This window comes from Pan troglodytes, chromosome 6, assembly GCF_028858775.2.
Source record: "Pan troglodytes isolate AG18354 chromosome 6, NHGRI_mPanTro3-v2.0_pri, whole genome shotgun sequence".
Classification (NCBI taxonomy): Eukaryota; Metazoa; Chordata; class Mammalia; order Primates; family Hominidae; genus Pan; species Pan troglodytes.
The window spans coordinates 150801233-150827141 of NC_072404.2; the positions used below are offsets into that span (position 1 = coordinate 150801233).

The following is a 25909-nucleotide window of genomic DNA, read 5'->3' on the forward strand; positions in this document are numbered from 1 at the left end:
TGAAACGATTCGGATTCCTTGTCTTTTACATGCGATCTGCTATTTTCCTCTGTGGAAGCTTGTAGAACTTCTTTGTCTTTGGTATTCTGGTATTTCCAAATAAAAAAGTTTGTGCTGGACACTTGATAGGCCCTTTCAATCTGAAAATATGTTCTTTGGTTCTGGGAAATATTCTTCGATCATATTCTTGGATGATTACTTCCCCTCTGTATCACTGTGATCTCGTCCTAGAGTACTGATCTCTTCCTAGAGCACTTAATTGTTTGGTATTTGACGTCCTTGATTGATCCTCATATGAACTTAATCTCTTCTCCCAAATATTTCATCTCTTTTACTTTTTGTTTCACTAAAAGATCTTCTCAACTTCATCTTCCAATGCTTTCCTTCAGTTATTTTTGCTATTATATTTTAATTTTCAATGACAATGGTTACTGTTCACTGAATATTCTTCTTTATATCATCCTGTTCTTTTTTTTTTTTTTTTTTTTTCTTGAGGTAGTATCTTGCTCTATCACCCAGGCTGGAGTGCAGTGGCATGAACATGGCTCACTGTAGCTTCAACCTCCTGGGTTCAAGCGATCCTCCCACCTTAGCCTCCCGAGTAGCTGGGACTACAAGCATGTACCACCACACTCAGCTAATTTTTCTTATTGTTATTAGAGACGAGGCCTCGCCATGTTACCCAAGCTGGTCTCAAACTCCTAACCTCAAACAATCCTCCCACCTCAGCCTCCCAAAATGTTGGGATTACAAGCATGAGCCACCATGTCCAAACCACCATCCTGTTTTTGTTTCATAGATACATTATCTTCTATTATTTCTGAAATAAAAATAATAATACTTCTGTTGAAGTTCTCATTTCCTTGTATAGTCTCTGGTTTCCATGGGAATCAATACAGAATGCCACATCAGTGCACCACCTATGTTCCCATATCTGCTGTTTCCACTAGTAGCTTTCTCAGAAATGCTGCACTAAAAGGACACATGAAAGCAGTCTAAGAAAAAACCAAGTAGCCTGTGCCTGTGTTTAGCAGCTAGGACCAAACAGGAACACTAAACTCTCTTGGTTTTTAAAACCTGGCTGTCTCTGCTTTTCAAAGATATTAAAGCTAAGAGAAACTTTCTGCAAAACAGGCACGTTTCATATTGTAGACTGAGAACAGGAGCTTGATTCAACTAGCTCCCTACTTGCATCTCCCAAGTTTCTTCAGATCATCTCAATATGCTACCTCACAGCATGGCCTCTGTAGACCCTGTGCCTGCAGGGTTGGGTTACATGTAAATGGTAGCTTCCTGACCCTCTCTAGGCCTCTAGCAACATTGTGGTTTTCCTCTGTGTTAACACAACCACTGTAGATGGCCTCCAGAGACCAAAGACTTGCTTGACTCCGACCGACACAGGCAACTTCACAAATATTTATCTTGCGCTGCGCTGAGCAGATTCTCTGGCAAGACTAGGCCAGGATTCAGACTCCAAGACTCTCTGCTGCCTGCACTACAAAATCTGGTGACCAGGAGACCAAGAAGAGGTTCCAGGAGATGTGATTAAGTCAACAAGAAACCAAAAAATTATTCCTGGCCTAATAACAATAACCACCTCAGCTAAAGATGTAACTTGGAGACCCTAAAGGGAGGCTGTCTTAGACCTCTGTAATCTGGATTTCTTTTTTTCTGTAACTGTTGGAAAGTTTTGGTGCTTATCCTTAGACAATCTTTCATCTTTTCAATTCATGATCTTATCCAGTCTCGTGATGTTATAAATAACACACTATATGCTGACACCCAAATCTGTATCTCCATACCAGAACCTCACCTGAAATCCAGACATGAACATTCATTCACCTGTCTACTCAATATCTCCACTTAGATTTCTAATAGGAATCTCATACTTAACATGTCTAAAACTGAGTTTCTGATCTCTCAAATGTCTATTCCTGGTGCAGTCTTCCCCATTTCAGTTAATGGCCATTCTTTACTTTCAGGTGTTCAGTCAAAACCCTGCAGTCATCCTCAACTCTCTGTTTGTATGGTGGTTCATGAATAATAAAGTTCATGAATCTTTGCATGTGTGAAAATGTTTTATTATGCCTTTACATATTAATAAAATTGAGAGCTCTCCTTTCAAAGTTACGTTCCCTCAAAATTTGGGAAAATAAATTTCTCAGTTTATTTTCTATAATTGTAAAATGAAAATACTGGTATTAATTTTAGTCTTGTTCTTTTGTATTCTAAATATTTATCTCTCACAAGCTTTTAGAGTTTTCTCTATTCTAGATGTTCTAAAATTTCACAATTATATAAACAAACATTGATCTTTTTCAGTCACCTTGCTTCACACTCACAGGGCCCTTCTAATCTAAGAGGAATTTTCTTCTATTAGTTCTTTGATTATTTCTTCCTATTCATTTTTAGTTCACTCCTCTGAGACTGCTCTCAGCAGAGATTAGAACCTGTGGATCTATGCTGCTTTTCCTTCATGCTTTCTATTTTTTCTCTTGTTGCATTATATTCTTCAATAAAAACCCACTCAGCACAAGCTTCCAATTTATCAATTTGCTCTTGTAATGTGTCCATTTTGCTTTTCAGGCCATCTATAAGATTTTTCAAGACCTCTCTAATTTGTTCTTTTTATAAGGAAATATAATCTTTCTACATGAATATGACATTCCCTCTTTTGTTTCCGAAAGGTACCAATGATAGTTTTAAATGTCTTTCTGTTTTGTTTCCTGTGTTAGGGTTGTCTATTTACTGAATTTTGTGCTTCTCTTTCATGATGTTGGTTTTCCTGAAATCTGTGTTAATTCTTTGTTTTTGCACACCTTTACATGTGAGAAGCCTGGTAATCTGCCTATAAACGCTATTTCTGTTTACTGCAAGATTCTCCTTTGTGACTGTAGCAAAGACATATTGCTGGACAGGTAATCTGCTAGGTATAGAAGCTCCTAGTTCCTCCAGAATGTTTCCATTAACCTTAAGGCTCTGATTCAAACTTATAATCACTGTTTTAATTAGAGGGCATCTGTCTCTGCTACATGGCACAAAAAAGGGGGTAGGCCTATAAGACTGCTCTGACACCATACTTGACCAACTACACTGATATTTTTCCTAGGATCCTGAAGCACTCCCATTCCTTTTTTTTTTTTAAGCAGTTTTCTCTTGAGCTGATCTAATGCTTCCTCCTTGAAATTGATTCCAATGTCCTTCTTGTCTTTCAGAGATTCCTCACACTTTCTGGTATTCCCAGGACACCCTTTTATTCATATCAAGCTTTGCTAAAGTTATACTTTTTTACCTTTAAAATCTTCTATTTTTTTTTCTTTTTTTACTTTCTAAGGACTTGAAGTAATTTTAGGTAATCTCTTAAGATTGAAATGACTTTCTTTGTAATTTCCCCAAATAACTTATTTTTCTCTAATGACAATTTAATAACTGGTCCTTTTAAGGTGACTTCATAACATCCCAAAGGGAAAAAAAAAAAGAAAAGAAAAAGATAAACATCATGAAGCCAATCAAATTTACAATCCTTAGAGTCTTGGGCAATCCTGAAAGTCATTACTTCTGATGAAATAGTTCAATATGATTGTCTTCTTATGGAATGACTGGGAACCAATTTCTAAAATATAACTAAATGTTCAAAATCCATAAACAAAAATTTATATAGATTTTTCCCAAAGCTAATGTTAGGGTTTTCATTTACCTTTCCATTCACATTTCTTAAACTATATTAACTACATGAAATATTATATATATACAAATTATATATACACATTATATATGTTACATATACAATATATAACTATATAAATGTATAAACTATATTAACATTGAAATAGACGTAACTTTTTATTCATATAATACATATACATATCCACTGGATTAATTTTAAAAATCTAATGATAAATAAACAATGCATTGCCTTCTGAGATTTATTATAAATTCTCAGGTAAGAAAACTAAGAGATAGATTATTTTTTAAATTTTAGATATCTAAAACACATTTCAGCTTTCTCAACATTTGATAGTAATGTTGAGAGGTCTTTAAAATGGGTAATTAGAAAATAAAGTTTAAATTATACAAACATTAAAGAAAAGGCAAATTCCATAATAAAGTGGCAGATATTTGCATTAATCCCTAAGGTCACAAATAAAGTCCTTCAAAATACAAATGTGGCAGTCCTACCTATCCTAGTAGTTAATTCACTATACTGTAATTGTGTCGCTGGTGCTTATCAAAACAATAAAACCCATAGAATATTACAAATAATAGATTTTTAGAGTTAGGAGGGGCTTTTCTTTTCTTTTCTTTTCTTTTTTTGAGACGGAGTCTCGCTCTGTTGCCCAGGCTGGAGTGCTGTGGCATGATCTCGGCTCACTGCAAGCTCTGCCTCCCGGGTTCACGCCATTCTCCTGCCTCAGCCTCCCAAGTAGCTGGGACTATAGGCGCTCGCCACCATGCCTGCCTAATTTTTTGTATTTTTAGTAGAGACAGGGTTTCACTGTGTTAGCCAGGATGGTCTCGATCTCCTGACCTTGTGATCCGCCCGCCTCAGCCTCCCAAAGTGCTGGGATTACAGGCGTGAGCCACCGCGCCCGGCCAGGAGGAGCTTTTCAATAATACAATAGTTCAGAACAGACTACAGACTCAAAAGACATATTTGAATTCCAAACCTCCTACCTACTACTCACAAGTTGATGACTCTGGACAAGTTATCTAAGCTCCTGTTTCCTTGAGTGTAAAATGGGAATATCAATACCAGCCTAAAATTGCTGTAAGGGCTCAAGAAATGAGCATTTATTATCTTCTGAACGAGGATTTCTCTGTCATTTTAACTCTTTTTAGTAAACATCTTCTCTCCTATTTTGTACTAGAAAATTAAGGTGAATTTCCTCCCACATGTAATATAAAATGTTTTTCTAATTTCATGCAACCCTATCCAAATCCATTACCTCTCTATTCTTAATTTCCTTAAGCAGTAAGCATCCCTGACCATGTCATTCTCCTCGGATAAAAACAACAACAAACTAAAGGCCAATCAGAGAGGTTACATGACTTTACAAAGATCATACAGCTAGTAAACAAAGCCAAGACGTGGCCCTGACTCCCAGTGCAGTGTTCTTTCCACCTTATTATATCTTAAAATAATACACATAATAAAATAATATAATCAGGTGAGGTTTGCACAGTCTTTTAAATTCACTTGCTCATATACATGGCAGCAAAAAACTATACAATTAAAACAAATCACTGTGAAGTTATTTTGAAGTATTTACCTTTCTACATGCAGGACAAAGCCCATTTTCATCAGTGCGAATTCGATGCCAACAAAATCGGCAAATCTGGTAGCCACAGGTGCAAGGGAAAAAGTTGATATCATCTATCTCCAAGGGCTCCATGCAAAGAGGGCACTCCACAGGGTCTTCCTTCGCATCAGGACTGCGAGACATCTTCACGTTTATTAAACAGCAGCAAAAGTTTATAATAATTTAAGGGAGAAGGAAGTTCAGCACTGAAAGCTAAAATGTAGGACTTTGACGACCTGCATGAGAAGAAACAAAATACATTGTTTACTACTGGAAAAATGGCACAGTCAACAATTAAGAGTCACACTGTCAAAAAATTTGAAAAATACTGACTGAGCAACTACTGTTATCAAACTGAAATGGCTTTCAGAATGGATTTCTGAAAATTTTTGAATACCAAAACAAAAGGCCTGGCATCATTAATATTTTGGATTCAACATAAATAAAAAAGAACTTCCCTTTTTTCTCGATAAAACATTTAGTACTAGCCTATAGCACTAATCATAACACATTTTAGGGGAATAAATAAGGTAAAACAGCACTCTTAACTGTTTCATCTTTGACCTAAAACCTAGTAATATTGCCACATAACTAGAAGACTATTACACTATTCTAAAGTTTGTCACAATTTATAAAACAAATCGAATGAAAACAAGATACTTCAATCATCTATAGTTACATGTTAACATCAAACTCTTGACACAGAGAAACATAGGCTAAAACTCAGAAAAACTCGGATGCCATAGAACCATAGACCTTAACAATACAACTAATTATGTAATAACATGCTAATGAAAACTTCTGAGAAACACGTATTAAACAAAAGTATTCCTATGGTAATACTACAAAAAGGCTATAATAAACAGGAAGAAAGAAGGGAAGAAATAGACCTTCATATCACAAACACTTTTTGAAAAGTTAAATAATATAACTTTTTAGATTATAGGGAGTTTTAAATTTTTAGGTAACATCTTAGGCTAAAGCCACTGTTAGATTAAAAGGTTAGCTTGAAATCACTACTTTAAGTTAAAATCTGATAGCCTGCAAACTAATCTATAATTCTATAGTAATCCCCACCAAAATCACGGTGGTAATTTTTTACATAATTGGACAAACTGATCCTAAAGGTTACATACAAGAATAAATGCATGAGAATCATTTTGAAGCTTCTGGGGAAAAAAGTGGGAATTTGCCCTGTCACATACTAAATTATACTATAAAGCTACAGTAATTTAAATAATTTCCTATTAGTATAAAATTAGACAAAAGAGCAAAGAAACTAAAGAATCTAGATATAGCTGGGTACAGCAGCTCATGACTGTAATCCCAGCACTTTGAGAGGCCAAGGCAGGAGGATTGCTTGAGGGCAGGAGTTCAGCTCCAGCCAGGAGTTCAAGACCAGCACAACATAGCAAAGCCCTCATGTCTATAACAAATTTTAAAATTAGCTGGGCATGGTGGCGCACACCTGTAGTCCCAGCTACTTGGGAGGCTTGAAGCAGGAGCATCACTTGAGCCCAGGAGTTCAAGGCTGCATTGAGCTATAACTGTGCCACCACACTCCATCCAGCATGGGTGACAGAGACCCCGTCTCAAAATTAGAAAAATCTAGAAACAGACTCATGAATTTATGAGATTTTAATATTTGCTAAAATGTATAACTAAAGATGGGAAGGCTGGACCATTTTATAAACAGTGATGGGACACTGGGCTATCCATTTGAATAAAAAATAGTATATAATCTAATACTGCAATTTTAAAAAATCCCAAATGATCTAGTGATCAATACATTATTGAAGTGTTAAAGAAAAAAAAACAGATTTTTTTTAAAATCTTGGGATATAAAGGGTCTTCATAAGCAAAACAAAAATTCAGAAGCCATAAAAGGAGACAATCAACTTATCAACATGGAAAGAAGAAAACATAAATAAAATTAAAAGTAAGCATCAGAGTAAAAGATACATTTGCTACATATAATGAAAAGCTAATGTCCAGAATATATAAAGAAATCCTACAAAGCAGTAAGACACAGACAAGTTAAAAAAAAAAAAAAGAGACAAGAAAATGATAAGCAGTTCACAGAAGAATTACAAGTGATTAAAATACATGAAAAAATGATCAATCTTTAGTTAACAGCCAGGTAACTTTTTTTTTTTTTACCCCATCAGCCTGTCAAAGAAGTTAGTTTTCACCCAAAGTAGAGAAGTAGAGAGGATCAATGATCTAGCGCCTCTTTCAAAAGAGGAAATGGGAACACATTATTTTGCCTTAAGTTACACACTTATTAGTATAGCCTGGATTCCTTCTAGGAAGTTTTAGCCCTAGATAAGCTGTGCTCTTAACCACTCCCTTATACCACCTCCTAACTAAGAATCTATTCTACATAAATAGTGACACCAACATAGCCAAGTGTTTGGCTATGTTCTACAGCATTATAAGAGTAGAAAACTGCAGGCCGGGTGCAGTGGCTCACGCCTATAATCCCAGCACTTTGAGAGGCCAAGGCAGGTGAATCACGAGGTCAAGAGATCAAGACATCCTGGCCAACATGGTGAAATCCCGTCTCTACTAAAAATACAAAAATTAGCTGGGCGTGGTGGCACATGCCTGTATTCCCAGCTACTTGGGAGGCTGAAGCAAGAGAACTGCTTGAACCCAGGAGGCGGAGGTGGCAGCGAGCCGAGATCACTGCACTCCAGCCTGGTGACAGAGAGAGACTCCGTCTCAAAAAAAAAAAAAAAAAAGAGTAGAAAACTGCAAACAGTATACTGTCCATCTGTCCATTAATAGGAAAATCATTAAGTAAATATGATATAACATAAGGTATGTTGATCAGAATGTCTATTCTAGTTATACTTTTTAAAGAACAGCAAGTATGAATATACAATTACTTTCATTAAAACATATAAACCCTGTATGCATATATATTTGTTTCGCTAAGAAAATAAACACATGGAAGTTTAGACACCAAAATGTTGTTGTTTCACAAAAGACAAAACGGAGGTAGGAGACTACTAATTTTTTAAAGAAAAATCCATATTATCTAAATTGCTGCAAAAAAATGTATTTTTTCACAATTCAAATGGCCCTTTAAAAAAAGAGGAAAATTGTTTTCATTTCCTTTAGAAAAATTAAATTACTTCTCACTTTTGCTAATAATTAGAAGAAAAATACAACGAAAGTGTCTTCTTGTGAATCTATAATTATTTCAAAATAAAATTAAAAAAAAAAAAAAAAAAAAGAAATGCCCAGATTTGCCACTATCAGTTTTCAGCATATATACAGTTAGGAGTTTAAAGTTGACTTCTAATAGGTCTTCCAACTTTAAACATCCCAAAACTGTACCTGTAGAAAACACAGACTCAAATATAGGTTCCAATAACAGAAAAGTAAACTGAAATAATCAAATGGTGCTATCTACACTTCTAATACCTTTGATTCTAAGATATCATTTCTTTAACTACAGGTTATTAGAGTTTTAGTGAAATAATTTATGGAATGTTGGGAAGGAAGCAATACATTGGGGCTTATGAATAGAAAAGCTTTCTAGAAGGTAAATTACTATAAATAAAAAATGATATACTGAGGTTTTGCTTTTTGATTGTTTCTATCTGTTTTTTAATTTTAAAAAAGTTTACAAGAGTATGTATCTTTCAGTTTAGGGGGAGGTTTAGAGGAACAAAAAAGGGACAAAGGAGAAAGAAATCCTTTAGATAGTTAATACAAAAGTAAGTACATTTGTGCACCTCTAGCACCATGGAGAGAAGCCACAGAAGCCGGCTGCCAAAAGTAATCTCATAAATGGTAAAAGGTAGGAGGAGGGTAGTCTGGTGTGGTAGAACACTGCAATACAAGGTCAAAGAGTTGACTGACTCATCTCTTTCACAAAGTAACTATATGATCTTGGATAAGAAATCCAAAATAATTTGATGTACTCATCTGAACAATGAAGAAACACAAACTTTTAGGGAATTTCAAGTACAGAGCAATTTCCTAAATGTATGATAGTACCCCTCTGAACTAAGCTTTTAAAATAAGCTTTGAAATCGACTCTCCAAAATACCCTTGCCCAAATTTTCATTTAGAGAATAATTTTACTTAATAAGCCAGACAACTAATATTAAAATTAAAACTAAACAGGGCGGCACGGTGGCTCATGCCTGTAAATCCCAGCACTTTGGGAGGCCAAGGCGGGCGGATCACCTGAGGTCAGGAGTTCGAGACCAGCCTGGCCAACATGGTGAAACCCCGTCTCTACTAAAAATACAAAAAAATTAGCCGAGCGTGGTGGTGCATGCCTGTAATCCCAGCTATTTGGGAGGCTGAAAAAGGAGAATTGCTTGAACACAGGAGGTGGAGGTTGCAGTGAGCCGAGATTGTGCCACTGCACTGCAGCCTGGGCAACAAGAGCAAAAACTTCGTTTCAAAAATAAATAAGTAAAATAAAATAAAACAATGCATTCAAATAATAAGATTTAAAATGTTACAAGACATAGAAATATCTTTTTAAATGAAAAGGGCAAGAAAAGCCAATGACTTCCTGAATGGGGTGCAGGAGTCCTTAGAATTAATTTGGCAGGGAAAAAAATATTCATTTTTAGCCATACACAGTGGCTTACACCTGTAATTCCAGCACCTTGGGTGGCCAAGGCAGCAGGACTACTTGAGGCCAGGAGTTCAAGACCAGCCTGGGCAACACAAGGAGACCTTGTCTCTATGAAAAATTTTTAAAATTAGCCAGGTATGGTGTTGTGTGCCTGTGGTTCCAGCTACTTGGGAGACTGAGGCAGGAGGATTGCTTGACCAAAGGAGGTCGCGGCTGTAGTGAGCCATGTTCACGCCACTGTACTCTAGCCTGGGTGATAGAGTGAAACCCTGTCTCAACAACAATTCTGCCAGGCACGTTGGCTCACACCTGTAACCCTAGCACTTTTGGAGGCCAAGGCAGATGGATCTCCTGAGGCCAAAAGTTCAAGACCAGCCTGGGCACCATGGCGAAACCCTATCTCTACCAAAAAAAAAAAAAAAAAAAAAATTAGCTGGGTTGGTGGCACATGCCTGTAGTCCCAGCTACTTGGGAGGCTGGGGTGGGAAGATTGCTGGAGTCCAGGAAGCAGAGGTTACAGTGAGCCTAGATCACACCACTGCACTCCAGCCTGGGCAACAGGGCAAGATCCTGTCACAAAAAAAAAAAAGCCTTTTCATATACATGATCCAATCCTCACAGTGACTTGGTAAGAACACACTATATCCTTTATAAAATATGAAACTGAAGCTAGAGTGTTAAAGATACAATTCAAAAACAGGACCCAACTTCAAAACTCACGCCCTTTCCAACATGGTAAGACAGAAGTCACGGTTACTGATGTTGGAGCTACGTATACTTGGAAGTGGAGTGCAAATGCCCAAAGAATAAAACATTACTTTTTAAAAAGTTAAACTCTATGGCAAATTTTTACCTTATTACTTGAGTTCTTGTTCTCTACATCAACTGTAACTAGTAACTGTGACATGTGTAATAATGCTCCTGCATCACCAAAAATCTCACATACCATGTAGTAAGTACACAAAATAAAAATCACACACTCAAAATTATGTTTGAAAGTGTCTTATCACTTATAAAGTGTTGCTGTATACATGGTTTTGTGTTTAGGGTCCTGTTCAAAAGATATGTGTAAGAATACATGAGAGGCTGGACGCAATGGCTCACACTCACAGTCCTAGCACTTTGGGAGGCTGAGGCAGGCAAATCGTTTGAGCCCAGGGGTTCGAGACCAGCCTGGGCAACATGATGAAACCCCATCTCTACAAAAATGAGCCGGGCGTGGTAGTGCACACCTGTAGTCTTAGCTACTCAGGAGGCCGAGGTAGGAGGATCACCTGAGCCAGGAGGGAGAGGCGGCAGTGAGCCGTGATGTGGCACTGCTGCACTCCAGCCTGGGGGAGACAGTGAAACCCTGTTTCAAATAATAATAATAATAATAATAATAATAATAATAATAATAATACACGAGAATGTAAGGTAGTACAGACACTACAGAAAATAGTTTGATGGTTATTAAACTTAGAATTAGCGTATGACCCAGCAATTTCACTCCTAGGTGTATATTCAAAGAACTGAAAGGACTTGAACAGATACTTGTGCACCAGTGTTCCTAACAGTATTTTTGACAATAGCCAAAAAATGGAAAGTAATCCAAGTGTCCATCAATGGAGGCATACACAAAATGCGGTATATCCATACCATGGAATATTAGAATATATTCAGTCATCCTCAGGAACGAGATGGCGGTTCTCTGGAGGCTGAGTGCCCTTTGCAGTGCCCAAGGAGGTCGAGCTCTGTTGCTGTGAACGCCAGTGGTCAAACCTGCTTATATCTCAGCATTTCTTCAGGACCGACCTATCCCAGAATGATGTGGAGTACAGCACATACACTTGTCACCGAGCCACCATTCTGGTTCCAAGGCTGCGTCTCTCCACTGGACTAGCGAGAAGGTTTTCAGTGTTTTGCTCCTGGGTCTGCTTCCGGCTGCTTATTTGAATCCTTGCTCTGCGATGGACTACTCCCTGGCTGCGACCCTCACTCTTCATGGTCACTGGGGCCTTGGACAAGTTGTTACTGACTATGTTCATGGGGATGCCTCGCAGAAAGCTGCCAAGGCAGGGCTTTTGGCACTTTCAGCTTTAACCTTTGCTGGGCTTTGCTATTTCAACTATCACGATGTGGGCATCTGCAAAGCTGTTGTCATGCTGTGGAAGCTCTGACCTTTTTGACTTCATACTTTGAAGAACTGATGTAAGCCTCTTTGCCTCTGCTTTGTTATGCCATTAAGCTCACAATAAGGAAGAAATAACAGATAAGTCTGTTGGTGGACAGCCTTCTTCTCTTAATCACAAGGTTATTTTCAGAATTTAATCTTTGAGGAAAAGGTTTGAGAGGAATTATATCTAAGAAATTGTGAGACTGAGTTCTGTATTCTGGTGAGTTAATGGGGTTGCCTCCCAGCTTCTTATAAGACTCACAGTATAACTAAACATGATATATGAGCTTTTGCCTTTTAATTTATCAATCTCTTTTAAAGAGAATCCAGCTTTATTACTATTAGTATATGATCAAACTTCCATATTTGCCCTGGGAATAATGGACAAAGGGAAATACTCTTAATTCATGAATAAAAACTTTGCAGAAAATTAGACAGTGATTAATTTTCGAAAACTTCCCTCTCTAGTCAGTAGATACCACCTACTGATGGTTACATATACCAGGGAAATTTTAAAATTAGGAAGTGCTGATATCTCACATTATAAATTTCTAAATCCTAGGGAGAAATGCTTGGAGTGCTTCTGAATATAGAGAAGTTCCATTTAAGGGCAAGTTTCCCCTTGTAGACGTATCAAAATATTACCAATTGTAAACTGAGGTTTAATTCTCAAATGTGTTCTACTTGTTCTAAAACAATCTGTCCACAAATATAAAACTATAAGTAATAAATTGTTATTTTCGCACAATGGGAATCTCTAATGTGAAAATGTATTCTATGAAAATAATTTTTTTAAATAAAATGTTGTATAATAACAAAAAAAGAATATATTCAGTCACAAAAGGAATCAAATTCTGATACATGCTACAACAAGAATGAACCCTGAAAACACTATGCTTTAAGTGAAATAAGCCAGTAACAAGAAGACAAATATTTTATGTTTTCACTTTTGGTTTCTTGTTTTTGAGACACAGTCTCACTCTCTCACCCAGGCTACAGTGCAGTGAGTGGTGGGATCATAGCTCACTGCAGCCTCAAAATGCTGGGCTTTATAAAGCAAATCCTCCCACCTCAGCCACCTGAGTAGCTGGAACCACAGGTGTGCACCACCACACCCGGCTAATTTTTTAAATATCTATATGGATGGGGTCTCCCTGTGTTGCAAAGGCTGGTCTTGAACTCCGGGCTCAAGTGATCCTCCCGCCTCAGGCTCCCAAAGTGCTGGGATTACAGGCATGAGCCACCATGACCAGCCTGATCTCACTTTTATGAGGTATCTAGAATAGACAAATTCAAAGATACAGAAAGTGGAATAAAGGTTACTAGGGGGCTGGGGGAGAAGAATGGGGAGTTATTACTTAATTTAACAGAGTTTCTGTTTGAGATGCTGAAAAAATTTCTGGAAACAGACAGTGGTGATAGTTAAATAACAATGTGAATGTACTTAATGCCACTGAACTGTACATTTGAAAATGGTTAAAATGGTAAATGTTTATGTTACATATATTTTGCCACAATAAAAAAGTCAAAAAAAGAAAAATATACTGTATACACTTAACTATAGTACATAACAGTACTTTTATAAAATTTTAAAATGATTACTATATTTAATTAACCCTTTAATTTTTTGCCAATCTAATAGATGAATTTTTAATAACTTAAATATGTAGCTAGTGCAACTCCACTGTATACAGTTACACAGAAATAATACTCCTAAGTATATACTATACAACCAAAGTCATATATACACTGTAATTATACATAATTGAAAGCTATTTATAGATATGAAATACACACAGACACACAGACACACACACACAGACACACACACACACGCACACTTTGGTATTGTATAGCATCTTAAAAGTTTCCATAAATTCTGGAGGTGGTTCTAGCTAGAAATCAAAAAGTGAAAAAGATTAAAAAAAGAAAAAGAAAAAAAAAGTTTCCATAAAAACCATACATGCAATATATACATAAAATTATAAACTATATATTTTTATAATTAGTCTGTTCCCACTAGAATGGAAACTTCAGGAGGGCAGAAATGACCTGGTGCATCACATTTATGATGGTATACCATGCAGCTACATATGGCTTCCAGTAAATACTAAGCATTCACACATTTGATGAATACGTAAAAGAAAGAATAAATTATTTGTTATATGTCTGTTATAAATGACAACCTTCGAAAATAAGAAACAGCACTTTAAGTTGTCCATTGTTTCTGTATTAGACACATTTCACAAAGCATGTTATTTACATAAACTACACAAAGACAAAAAACAGACTAAAGAGTAGCTATGAACAGTGTGCTAAGTGAAAAAGTTTAAATATCAGCACTAATATTTAATTTCCCCTTTTAAATTAGGTGCCAAAGTACCAATGTATATCTACCATGAATATTCATATACTATAGAACTCAGGACTGTATTACCTTTAGGAAGCAAGAAAAGCTTACTTATGTTTTAGAAATCTATCTACCTGACAACTTCTAAAAGCCTCTCTCATTAAAGGTTAAACTGCTGTTATACAGAAAAATCAACTATGTAGGACTGCTTTCTACCTCTCTATCACTTTGCTATTTATGTAGTAAAATATTTGTATTTTACTTTTGTAAGATGTAAATCAAAAGCAGCATACAAAGCATCTCATATAATTTAACATGTCCCCAGAGATAGCTGGGAATCTCTTCCCAATGGAACTGACTTCATTTGCAAGAGTGTGACGTTCAAGCCTAAAAGCAATATCAAACCCAAGGTTGAGTGAAAGGCATTTTGGAAGAGATTCAAAATACAGGCTAAACTGTAGGCCAGCTAGTTTGCAGGTGACAACCAGGGAATAAGACAGCTGGGATGAGCCCCTCTGGGTCTGAACAAATTGTACATGCAGTGACCTCGAGAATCGTATGGATCTGGCTAAGAAGCAATTTATGTCCTAGGGTATTGTTAAAGACAATAGAGCAGTCAGCCAGAAATCAGTGGAGATAAAAAGCTGGGTGTGGTCAGAAAAAGAAACAGAAGAAAGCTCTGCCAAACGCTGTCAGCCCAACACTGCCAGGTGCCATGTGGTCATACACAAGTCTGTGCCCCTAAGGAGCAACACCAGAGGCTTAAACACTGCAAGGGGGAAACAGAAGTCACTGAAACAGGGCAAGAGAAGTCACTAAATAAATAAGCAAATAACTGTAACAAGCCCTGGAACTAGCAGGGGGTTGAAAGATCAGTACCCAGAGTTGTTGCAATGTTATACAAGATGTTCAGTTTCCAACATAAAATTACGAGCCATGTAAAGAAATAGGAAAGTGCTGAGTGTGGTGGCTCACGCCTGTAATCCCAGCACTTTGGGAGGCCGAGATGAGTGGATCACGAGGTCAGGAGTTCGAGACCAGCCTGGTCAACATGGTGAAACTCCATCTCCACTAAAAATACAAAAAATTAGCCAGGCGTGGTGGCGGGCGCCTGTAATCCCAGCTACTAGGGAGGCTGAGGCAGGAGAACTCCTTGAACCCAGGAGACAGAGGTTGCGGTGAGCAGAGAATCAGCCTGGGTGACAGAGCAACTCTGTCAAAAAAAGAAAAAAAAAGGGAGGGAGGAGGGAGGGAGGGAGGGAGGGAGGGAGGGAAGGAAGGAAGGAAGGAAGGAAGGAAGGAAGGAAGGAAGGAAGGACCCATATACCAGAGAAAAATAAAGGCAAAAGACACTACCTGCAAGAGCAACCAGATGATGGATTTAACCAACTTCAAAATGCCATTCCAAAGAACTAAAGGATACCATAATTGCAGAAGGAAGGTATAATGACGGTATCTCAGCAAATGGACAATATCGATAAAGAGACATTATTAAAAAGAACCAAATGGAAATTCTGGAGTTGAACACTGACTAGAAAAAATCACTAGAGGAGCTCAAAAGTACATTTGAACTGGCAGAAAAAAGAACTGGCAAACTTGAAGACAGATTGATAGAGATGATGCAATCCAAAGAATAGAGAGGAAAAAAAAGAGTGAAAAAAATACAAAGCCTCAGAGAAATATGAAACATCAATAAGCACATGAACATACACATAATGGGACTAGTAAACAGACAGGAGAGAGAGGGAAAGGGAAAGAAAAACTATCTTAAGTAATGATGACTGTATAAAAATGAAGAACTACAGGTAACACAGATGAATCTCCCAAACATAATTTGAGCAAAAACAGCAAGACAAAGTATACGATGCTGGTCATATAAATTTCAACAAAGGAAACTATATTTTAGGGATGCACATAAAGGTGATAAAAGTCATGATAGTGACTACCTCTAAGGAAAGGGAGAGGACTTCAAATGGCAAGGGGTGTATGGGGCAGGAGGATTCTGAGGTACGTGAAATATTCTGCTTTTGACCTCAGAAGAGTCTACAAAGACATCTACTTTATAACGAAACTGTACCTGTTTTATATGTTTCTGAATGTATATTTCCTTTTTCAAAGTTTTAAAAGAGACACTAGCTGCAAATTTCCAAGAATTGGTTAAAAGTAATCCCTAGACCCAGAAAGTACAACATACCCAAATGTGATCAATAAGCCCACATCCAGACACAAAGTAGTAAAACTGCACAACACTAAAGACAACAAGAACCATAAAAGAAGCCATAAAGAAAGAAGCCTTCACCCAATGGAATAATTAGAGTAACAGCAAGGAAGCCAGAAGGCAGTAATGTATCTTCAAGATATGAAGAGAAAATTACTGTCAACCTACAACTGAGCACCTAGGAAATAACAACCCTGAAAAAATGAGAGTAAAATTATAAAAAGACATTTCAAAGACAACTGAAAAGACTTTGACATGGACTAGGTGTTAGATGATGTTAAGGAATTACTGCTAATTTAGTTAGGAATGAGAATATTGTGGGTTTTTTTTTTTAACCTCTTCTCTAGGAGATACATTCTAAAGTATTGACAGACTTCGTGATTGGATATTCCAGCAGGAAGGAAGGCACAGAGAGGTAAAGAGACCCCTCTTTAAACATCAAATTATAAAGTATCAATAACAGGAAACTGAGGAATGGAAATACTGGATTTCATCATAGCATTTGTTCTACTTTCATGTATGCTTAAAAAATTTTCATGATAAACAGCTAAAAATAGTCAGGCACAGTAGCCAACACGTGTAATCCCAGCTACTTGGGAAATTGAGGCAGGAGAATCGCTTAAGCCCAGGAGTTCAAGGCCAGCCTGGGCAACATAGTAAGACCCTGACTCAAAAAGAGAAATGAGGCTAAATTAAAAATTAAATAAACAAAAACTGGCAATTTACCACTAAAAGACCTCCACTAATGAAACTTCTGAAGACGTTTTTTAAGAAGGAGGAAAATAATCCAGGAGGACAGTCAGAAATTTTTTTTTCTGTTTGTTTGTTTGTGTCAGGGTCTCACTCTGTCACCCAGGCTGGAGTGCAGTGGCGTGATCTCCGCTCACTGCAACCTCCGCCTCCTGGGTTCAAGCGATTCTCCTTCCTCAGCCTCCTGAGTAGCTGATATTCTGGTTAAAAGTAATCCCTAGACCCAGATTACCAGGCAGGTGCACACCACCACGCCTGGCTAATTTTTGTATTTTTGGTACAGACGGGGTTTCACCATGTTGAATAGGCTGTTCTCAAACTCCTGGCCTCAAGTGATCCACCTGCCTCAGCCTCCTAAAGTGCTGTGATTACAGGCGTGAGCCGCTGTGCCCAGCTACAGTCAGAAATTGAAGGGATGGTAAGGAAAGATGTGGTAAAAACGTGCGTAAACTGAATCACACATTTCTCTATAAAATAACAACAATGTCTGTCTAATTTGTTAGATTTAAAAAGGATAAAATGTCTGTTGGGAGGGGAGTGATATAAGATAAACTGCTCTAAGGTCCAACTTAAAGAGTAACATGAATGGTCGGGAGGTCAAGGCATTAAGAATCACTTGAACCCAGGAGGCAGAGGTTGCAGTGAGCCGAGATCATGCCACACTGCACTCCAGCCTGGGTGACAAAGTGAGACTGACTCAAAAAAGAAAAATAAGACCCTCCAGAAAAAGAGGGTAAAAAAAGAGTAACATAAATGGTAAAATTTCAAGGGTAATCACATAATCCTCTATGATCTACTAACCCCACCTCTGTATAACAGCCTTAGAGAAACAGTTGCACATCTGCATGAGTACAAGCAATTGCAGGAATGTTTTGCAATAGCAAAAAATTGGGACTCCCAATGTCTATCAATAGGAAAGGCTAAGTTACTGTATATCAGTAAAATTAAATAAAGCAGTTTTAAAGAACTAAATCTGTACATACTAACATACTGAATGAAAAGAAAACTAATTGCAGGTACTGTATAACAGTTGTGTTTTGTTTTGTCTTGTTTTTGTTCGAGAGATTCTCATTCTGTACCCCAGGCTGGAATGCATGGCGTGATCTTGGCTCATTGCAGCATCCACCTCCCGGGTTCAAGCAATTCTCATCCCTCAGATTTCCTAGTAGCTGGGATTACAGGCATGCACCACCACACCTGGCTAATTTTTGTATTTTTAGTAGAAATGGGGTTTCATACATTGGACAGGGTGGTCTCGAACTCCTGGACTCAAGTGATCTGCCCGCCTTGACCTCCCAAAGTGCTGGAATTACAGGTATGAGCTACCACACCCAGCCAACTGTTTTTACACTAAAAAAGAAATCATACATGTTCTCTACATATGTATAGTATAAGCAAACCCTTAGGGGGAAAAATGACATATAAACTGATAATAGTGACTACCTTTAGGAAAATAAAGAAGGGAATGGGAGCAATCAGAAACCTGAACCTTATCTATGTGCTTTTGCAAAGAGACTATTTATGTATTTCTTCTATAATAGCAATTAATTTTTAAAAGACAACTTTTTAAAGAGTATTAAACTTTGAATCCTTTGAGTGCAAAGACTGTGCCTATGTTATTCAACACTGTACCATAGACATGTGCAAGTATTATATGCTCCCAAAACTGTATATGGAGGATGGCAGAGAGACAAATAAAACAGTGATTCAGGTTGGGTGCAGTGGCTCGCAGCTGTAATCCCAGCACTCTGTGAGGTTGAGGAGGGAGGCTCACCTGATGCTAGGAGTTCAAGACCAGCCTGGGCAACATAGCGAGACCCTATCAGTACAAAAAATAGCTGGGCATGGTGGAGCACACCTGTAGTGCCAGCTACTGCGGAGGCTGAGGCAGAAGGATCGCTTGAGCCCAGGAGTTCAAGGCTGCAGTGAGCTATGATCACGTCACTACACCATAGCCTGGGTGACAGAGTGAGAACCTGTCTCTAAAAGAGGAATAGTAATAAAAGAGTGTATCAAAGGACATATAATAAAATAGGGACGGGCATGGTGGCTCATGCCTGTCCCAGAACTTTGGGAGGCCAAGGCAGGTGGATCACCTGAGGTCAGGAGTTTGAGACCAGCCTGGCCAACATGGCGAAACCCTGTTTCTACTAAAAATACAAAAATTAGCCAAGCGTGGTGGCACACACTTGTAATCCCAGCTACTTGAGAGGCTGAGGCAGGAGAACCACATGAACCTGGGAGGCAGAGGTTGCAGTGAGCTGAGGTCGTATCACTGCATTCCAGCCTGGGCAACAAGAGCGAAACTCCATCTCAAGAAAAGAAAAAGAAAAGAAAATAGCAGTGTCTGTCACTGAGTAGAGGGCTAGAGGTAGTTCGTTTTCTTCCTTTTATTTTTCAATCTTTAGAAATGAACGTTTACTTGTATAATGAGAAAAACTATATTAAATTAGTTGAAAATTTAAGTATGACGGACAAATAAAAAGGGACAATAGAGTGATGAGATGAAAAAACTTCTGAATGTATAATTAGAGATTAGCATCAGTATGTTTCCTATCAATTTAATGCTCAGGAGGAGGCCAGGAGTTTATGAAATTAAAGGCTAAGCCCGATGAAAGTGTTATTAATAGGTAAAATCAAATCTGCACAAAATCGAAGCTGAGACTAATTAGTGTGCTAAATAATTCTCTACCACACTTGTGAAGGTTGTCAAGAAAAGGAATTGCCTATATCAATTTATTTTCAACTGAAAAATACAGTTTTATTTAGGGGAAAAAGTATCTGATAGGGTACAACACCTTTGAAGTTTGTAAGGACTTATCTAGAAACCTAATTAAAACAAAAGGATCCAGGTATTATAAGCTTAAAACCCTTCTAGTCCGTCTGGACTCATATAAATTAGTCTTTTTAGAGATACTTCTGTACATCAATTTACAGTATACCACTAGTAACGGATAAAACAGAAAAAATTAATCCAAGGAGAAACACTAAACTGAAAATGAAGTGCAAGACCCAGTCTTAGCCAGTGAATTTTTTTTTAAGCTCATGTTTATTAGCCTGGTTAAATGCAACCACTTCTTTAGCCAAACTGTCAGCTAGTCACTTACATTCTACCACATCCTAAATTCTAACCCCAGATGGCATGCTACTAATCTTATGCTCCTTGCCCACCAAGAGATCTCTGCCAGTGTATCTGTCTCAAACTTCATTCAGGAATATCCTGCCACCACTTCTGCAGTTCTACTTCATGGAAAGCACTGATTCATATGGAAGTCCACCCTTTCAGTGTTTTGGGCTAGGTAGGGCATAAGGGGACATGGAGGAAGCGTACAGTAAGACAGAATTCATAAATGAGGGCAGATAACAGGTATCTGGGTAAATAATGATTTTTAAATGAAAGAAAATGATTTTTGAAAATTTAAACAAAAATAAATCAAGCTTATGTATGAGTATTTTCCTGGAATTGTTTTTTATATATATGTTATATTATATATATGTTATATTATATATATATAATATAACATACATATGGATACAAAAATATTTTTATATATAAATATATAATATATAATAAATATATATAATTATATATATATGCTGGTACAGCAGCTCATGCCTGTAATCCCAGCACTTTGGGAGGCCAAGGCAGGTGGATCGCTTGAGCTCAGGAGTTCAAGACCAGCCTGGGCAATATGGCGAAACCCTATCTCTATAAAAAATATATATACATATACATATATATATATATATATATATTTGATTTCTAGATATGCTACCATGCAGCCATCTGGAATAAAACTAAATAATAAATACTTTTAAGGGGCCTAAAATACAGAAATATAGCTATTAATTCTTCTTTAAAAGGAAGAAAAAATTTAGTGTTTTAACGTTTGTTCCTCTCTAATCTCCATGTGTGCCTCACTTCTATTATGACTCAGTAAAGCCTAGAATGGTAACCGTTTTACACCATAAAACTAAAATAGTAAAGTCAAGAGTCCTCTGGTCCACATACAACTAGTTCATTCCTGTTTCCAATAGAAAATGTTAACCAAATTAGTATTACTACAGAAAGTCTCACAGAGAATGTATATGTCAGAATGTTTTCAAGAATAAAACAAGGCCGGGCACAGCAACTCATGCCTGTAATCTCAGCACTCTGGGAGGCCAAGGCAGGTGGATCGCTTGAGCTCAAGAGTTAAAGACCAGCCTGGGCAATATGGCGAAACCCTATCTCTATAAAAATAAAAAATTAATTAAAAAAATTAAAAAAAAATAGCCAGGTGCGGTGGTACACACCTGTGGTCCCAGCTACTCAGGAGGGTGAGGCAGAAGAATCACTTGAGCCTGGGAAGTGGAGGTTGCAGTGAGCCAAGAGTAAAAGCCAGTCTCAAAAAAATAAAATAAAAAAAGTAAATAAGTAAAAACAAAAAGGAGCTTGAGACCAGCCTGGGCAACGTGGTGAAACTCCATCTCTACAAAAAGTACAATAATGAGCTGGGTATGGTGGTGTGTGCCTGTAGTCCCAGGGGGCTGAGGCACAAGAATCACTTGAGCCTGGGAAGAGGAGGTTGTAGTGAGCCGAGATCATGCCACTTCACTCCAGCCTGTGTGACAGAGTGACAGCGTCTCAAAATAAAATAAAATAAAACAAAACAAAACATTCTGTAAACATAAAGGACCAAATATACACAACACTAGGTCAATTACAATTGTGGAAAACAAATTGGTCAGCCACAGTGGCTCACACTAGTAATCCCAGCACTTTGGGAGGCTGAGGCAAGAGGATCACTTGAAGCCAGGAAACCAGCCTGGACTACAAAGCGAGGCCCTGTGTGAAAAAAGGACAGGACAGGACAGGAAGAGAAAGAAAGAACAGCCAGGCACAGTGGTGTGTGTCTGTAGTCCCAGCTACTTGGGAAGCTGAGGTGGAAGGATCACTTGAGCCAAGGATTTCCAGGCTGCAGTGACCTAGGATCATACCAGTGCACTCCAGCCTCGGGAAGAGAGCAAAATCCTGTTCTAAAAAAAAACACTATGTGGCGAAAAAAAAAGCTTTAAATTCATATAGCAATGCCAACCAATTCAACCAACTCAAAGGCTGTGCTTTGAATATAGAAAATAATGGTCAATACATATATGGGTGCTAGTTTTACTAATCTTGAAATTGCACATAAATATATTCTATACACATTTAAAAAACAATTTCAAAATAAAAGTCTACCAACCATGGACAAAGGAATTTATTTTGCAACAAAAGTGGTCTATTTAAATAAATATACACTTCAGGTGTCTTCAGGAAGTTTAAGCCCACAGGTTTAAAAAAAAAAGACTAAGGCCAAGCACTGTGGCTCATGCCTGTAATCCCAGCACTTTTGGAGGCTGAGGCGGGCAGATTACTTGAGGCCAGGAGCTCAAGACCAGCCTGGCCAACATGCTGAAACCCTATCTCTACTAAAAATAAAAAATTAGCTGGGCATGGTGGTGCGTGCCTGTAGTCCCAATTATTTGAGAGGCTGAGGCACGAGGTGAACCTGTGAGGTGGAAGTTGCAGTGAGCCAAGATTGCACCACTGCACTCCAGCCTGGGCAACAGAGCAAGACTGTCTCAAACAAACAAAAAACAAAAAAGACTAAAACATATAAGCGTGTAATATCTGAGAACAGAATATTTTGTTTACTTAATTGTGGGATGGAAACTCACTTACACCACTGCCATCTTAGAAAGTAAAACCCCCATTTAAAAATGTAACATTGACGAAAACAGAAGAGAATTTAGAGATTAGGAAACATTTTTGTTGAAGGGCTAAACAGTAAATATCTTATGCTTTGCTGGCCATTCAAACATTACAATTACTCTACTGCTTAAATGCAAAGGCAGTCACAGGCTATACACAAATGAGTAAGTGTGGCTGTATTCCAATAAAACTATCTATGGACATTGAAAACTGAATTTCAGTTAATTTCCTCATATTACAACAAACTGATTTTTTTGAATTATTTTTTCTACCATTCTCTCATGCCTCACAAAAACAAGCAGCAGGAAGGATTTCTGCAGTGGGACGCAGTTTACCAACCTCTGCTCTGATCTAAATCAACGAGGAAACCTCACAATTGATCATAAGTCTAAATCCTAGACCTCTTTCAAATCTTTTTATCTTATACTTCTTCCTGAAGAAATCTTTTGACTACATATTAGGCAAATGGTTTCTCTCTATTCTAAGGATGTACTTTTACAAGCTGTGGTATATAATATGAAATATAATCATCCGTCGGTATCATTGGAGACTTGTTCCAGGACCTCCCCACCTTCTATGGATACAAAAATCAGAGGAAGCTCAAGTCCCTTATATAAAACGGTTTACTATTTGCATATAACATACGCAATCCTCCCATTTATTTTATATCATGTCTAGATTACTTATAACTCAGTAAATGCTACATAAACAGTTACTGTGACATAATTTTTTTATTTATATTTTTTGTTGTCTCCACCCCATCCCCGAAAATTTTCCATCCATGGGTAGTTGAATCCACAGATACAGAAGGCCAACTGTATATAAAGGGTTCAGTACTATCTGCGGTTTCAGGCAATCACTGGGGGTCTTGGAACGCATCACCCATGGATAAGGGAGGACTACTGTGTAAGGTGGGAAAAGAAGTAAAACTAGTCTTTATTTGCAGATGATAAGATTTTGTACATAGAAACCCCAAAATAACAGAAAACTACTATAACTACTAATTTAGCAAGATCACTGGCTATAAAACCAATATACAAAAATCCACTGTATTTCAAAATACTAGCAACATGCAATGGAAACAAAGTAAAATTGTAATAACACTTAAACAGCATCAAATAAAACATCAAATATCAAGGAATAAATTTAATGAGATGTGAAACACATTTACATTAAACCACAAAATACTAGAGAGAGAAAAGAAAGAAGACTGGATGTTGGCAACAACAGGGAGCATACAGTTGTAAAAGGTCAGTATTATCTAACTGTACTTCAATAATACACAGTGAAAGGAAAGGAAGGGAAGGGAAGGAGACAAAGGGAAAGAGAAATGGAAGGAAGAAATGTTATTTGAGGTTTAATTTTATGATTTGGCTAAGTCAAAATCTGTATCTGAAAGTAACACCAATGCATGCTTTTGTGGAAAGAAGCATTCTCTATGATACACAGTATCTCGCATTGTAAGGGATATACCTTAAAATAGTACCATTTTCTTTGGACAACTAACTATCATTATTACATGCTCAGCCTATTTAAACTTTAAGAATAATAAATTAATAGGATTTTGAGATAAGTTCTATTTTAATTTTTCCAAAAATTTGTAAGTTTCAATGGCATTTCCACGCTTCTAATATTATTTTACATAAAATATCTGTTCTCTTTGTGACTTGAAACTCTATTCAGATTTAATTTTTCCATACCCAAAGGGAAATTATTTAACTTCATTGTAATACAATTAGCAATGACATAAAAGCAACAATTAGAAAAAATATCTAAGTCACCAAGGACTCTATAGCATATAAAACTTTCTGTACCTATACAGATATCAAGAGCATATGTATGTGCATGTGTGTGTTTTGTAAAGGATCTTACTGCATACAGTTCTGGAATTTGGTCTCCCCCACTCTTAATGCAATCAACGTTTCTCCTTTGTGTAAATCATAGGTTACGACTCTCAATGAATATTATATTCTACTACACAGATGTCCTATAATTTATTTAACCAGTCTCCTGTTAACTGAACATTTGTTTCAAAGTTTTTGCTACTGTAAACAACATTGTAACAAACACTCCATGTGTGTTGATTTTCTTCATTTATGTTATTTCACCTATACAGGCATACCTAGAAGATATTGTAGATTCAGTTCCAGGCACCTGCAATTACCACTATAAAGCAAGTCACACAAATTTTTTGGTTTTGTGGTGCATATTAAAGGTATGTTTACACTATACTGTAGTATATCACATATGCAATAGCATTATGTCTAGAAAACAATGTATACACCTTAATTTAAAAATACTTTACTGCTAAAAAATGATAAGATCATCTGAGCCTTCAGACAGTCACAGTCTTTTTGCTGGTGGAGGGTCTTTCCTTGATGTTGATGGCTGCTGATTGATCAGGGTGGTCGTTGCCAAAAGATGGAGTAGCTGTAGCAATTTCTTAAAATAAGACAACAATAAAGTTTGCCACAGCCATTGACTCTCTCTTTCATGAAAGATTTCTCTGTAGCATGTGATACTGTTTGATAGCATTTTACCCACGTAGAACCTCTTTCAAAATTGGAGGCAATCCTCTCGAACCCTGTCACTGCTTTGTCAAATAAGTTTATTAAATATTCTAAATCCTTTGTTGTCATTTCAACAATATTCACAGCATCTTCAGGAGAAGGTCCCATCTCTAAAAACCACTTTCTTTGCTCATTCTTATGAGGCAACTCCTTATCTGTTCAAATTGTATCATGAGATTGCAGCAATTCAGTCACATCTTCAGGCTGTACTTCTAATTCTAGCCAT

General features: G+C 37.3%; 1 protein-coding gene and 1 pseudogene across 12 annotated transcripts in view; one reads left to right on the forward strand and one right to left on the reverse strand.

Moving 5' to 3' along the window:
• Positions 1-25909, reverse strand: part of CNOT4 (CCR4-NOT transcription complex subunit 4) — a 148352-nt gene that overhangs the window by 71131 nt on the left and 51312 nt on the right. For all 12 annotated transcript variants that reach the window (XM_001145798.7, XM_001145725.6, XM_009454270.4 and 9 more), the window contains one exon: positions 5271-5536. In XM_001145798.7, coding sequence (XP_001145798.1) covers positions 5271-5444 — 174 coding nt within the window. In that variant the 5' untranslated portion in view covers positions 5445-5536. The remainder of the gene's footprint in view (positions 1-5270; positions 5537-25909) is intronic.
• On the forward strand, positions 11579-12138 carry LOC100611915 (succinate dehydrogenase [ubiquinone] cytochrome b small subunit, mitochondrial-like; annotated as a pseudogene).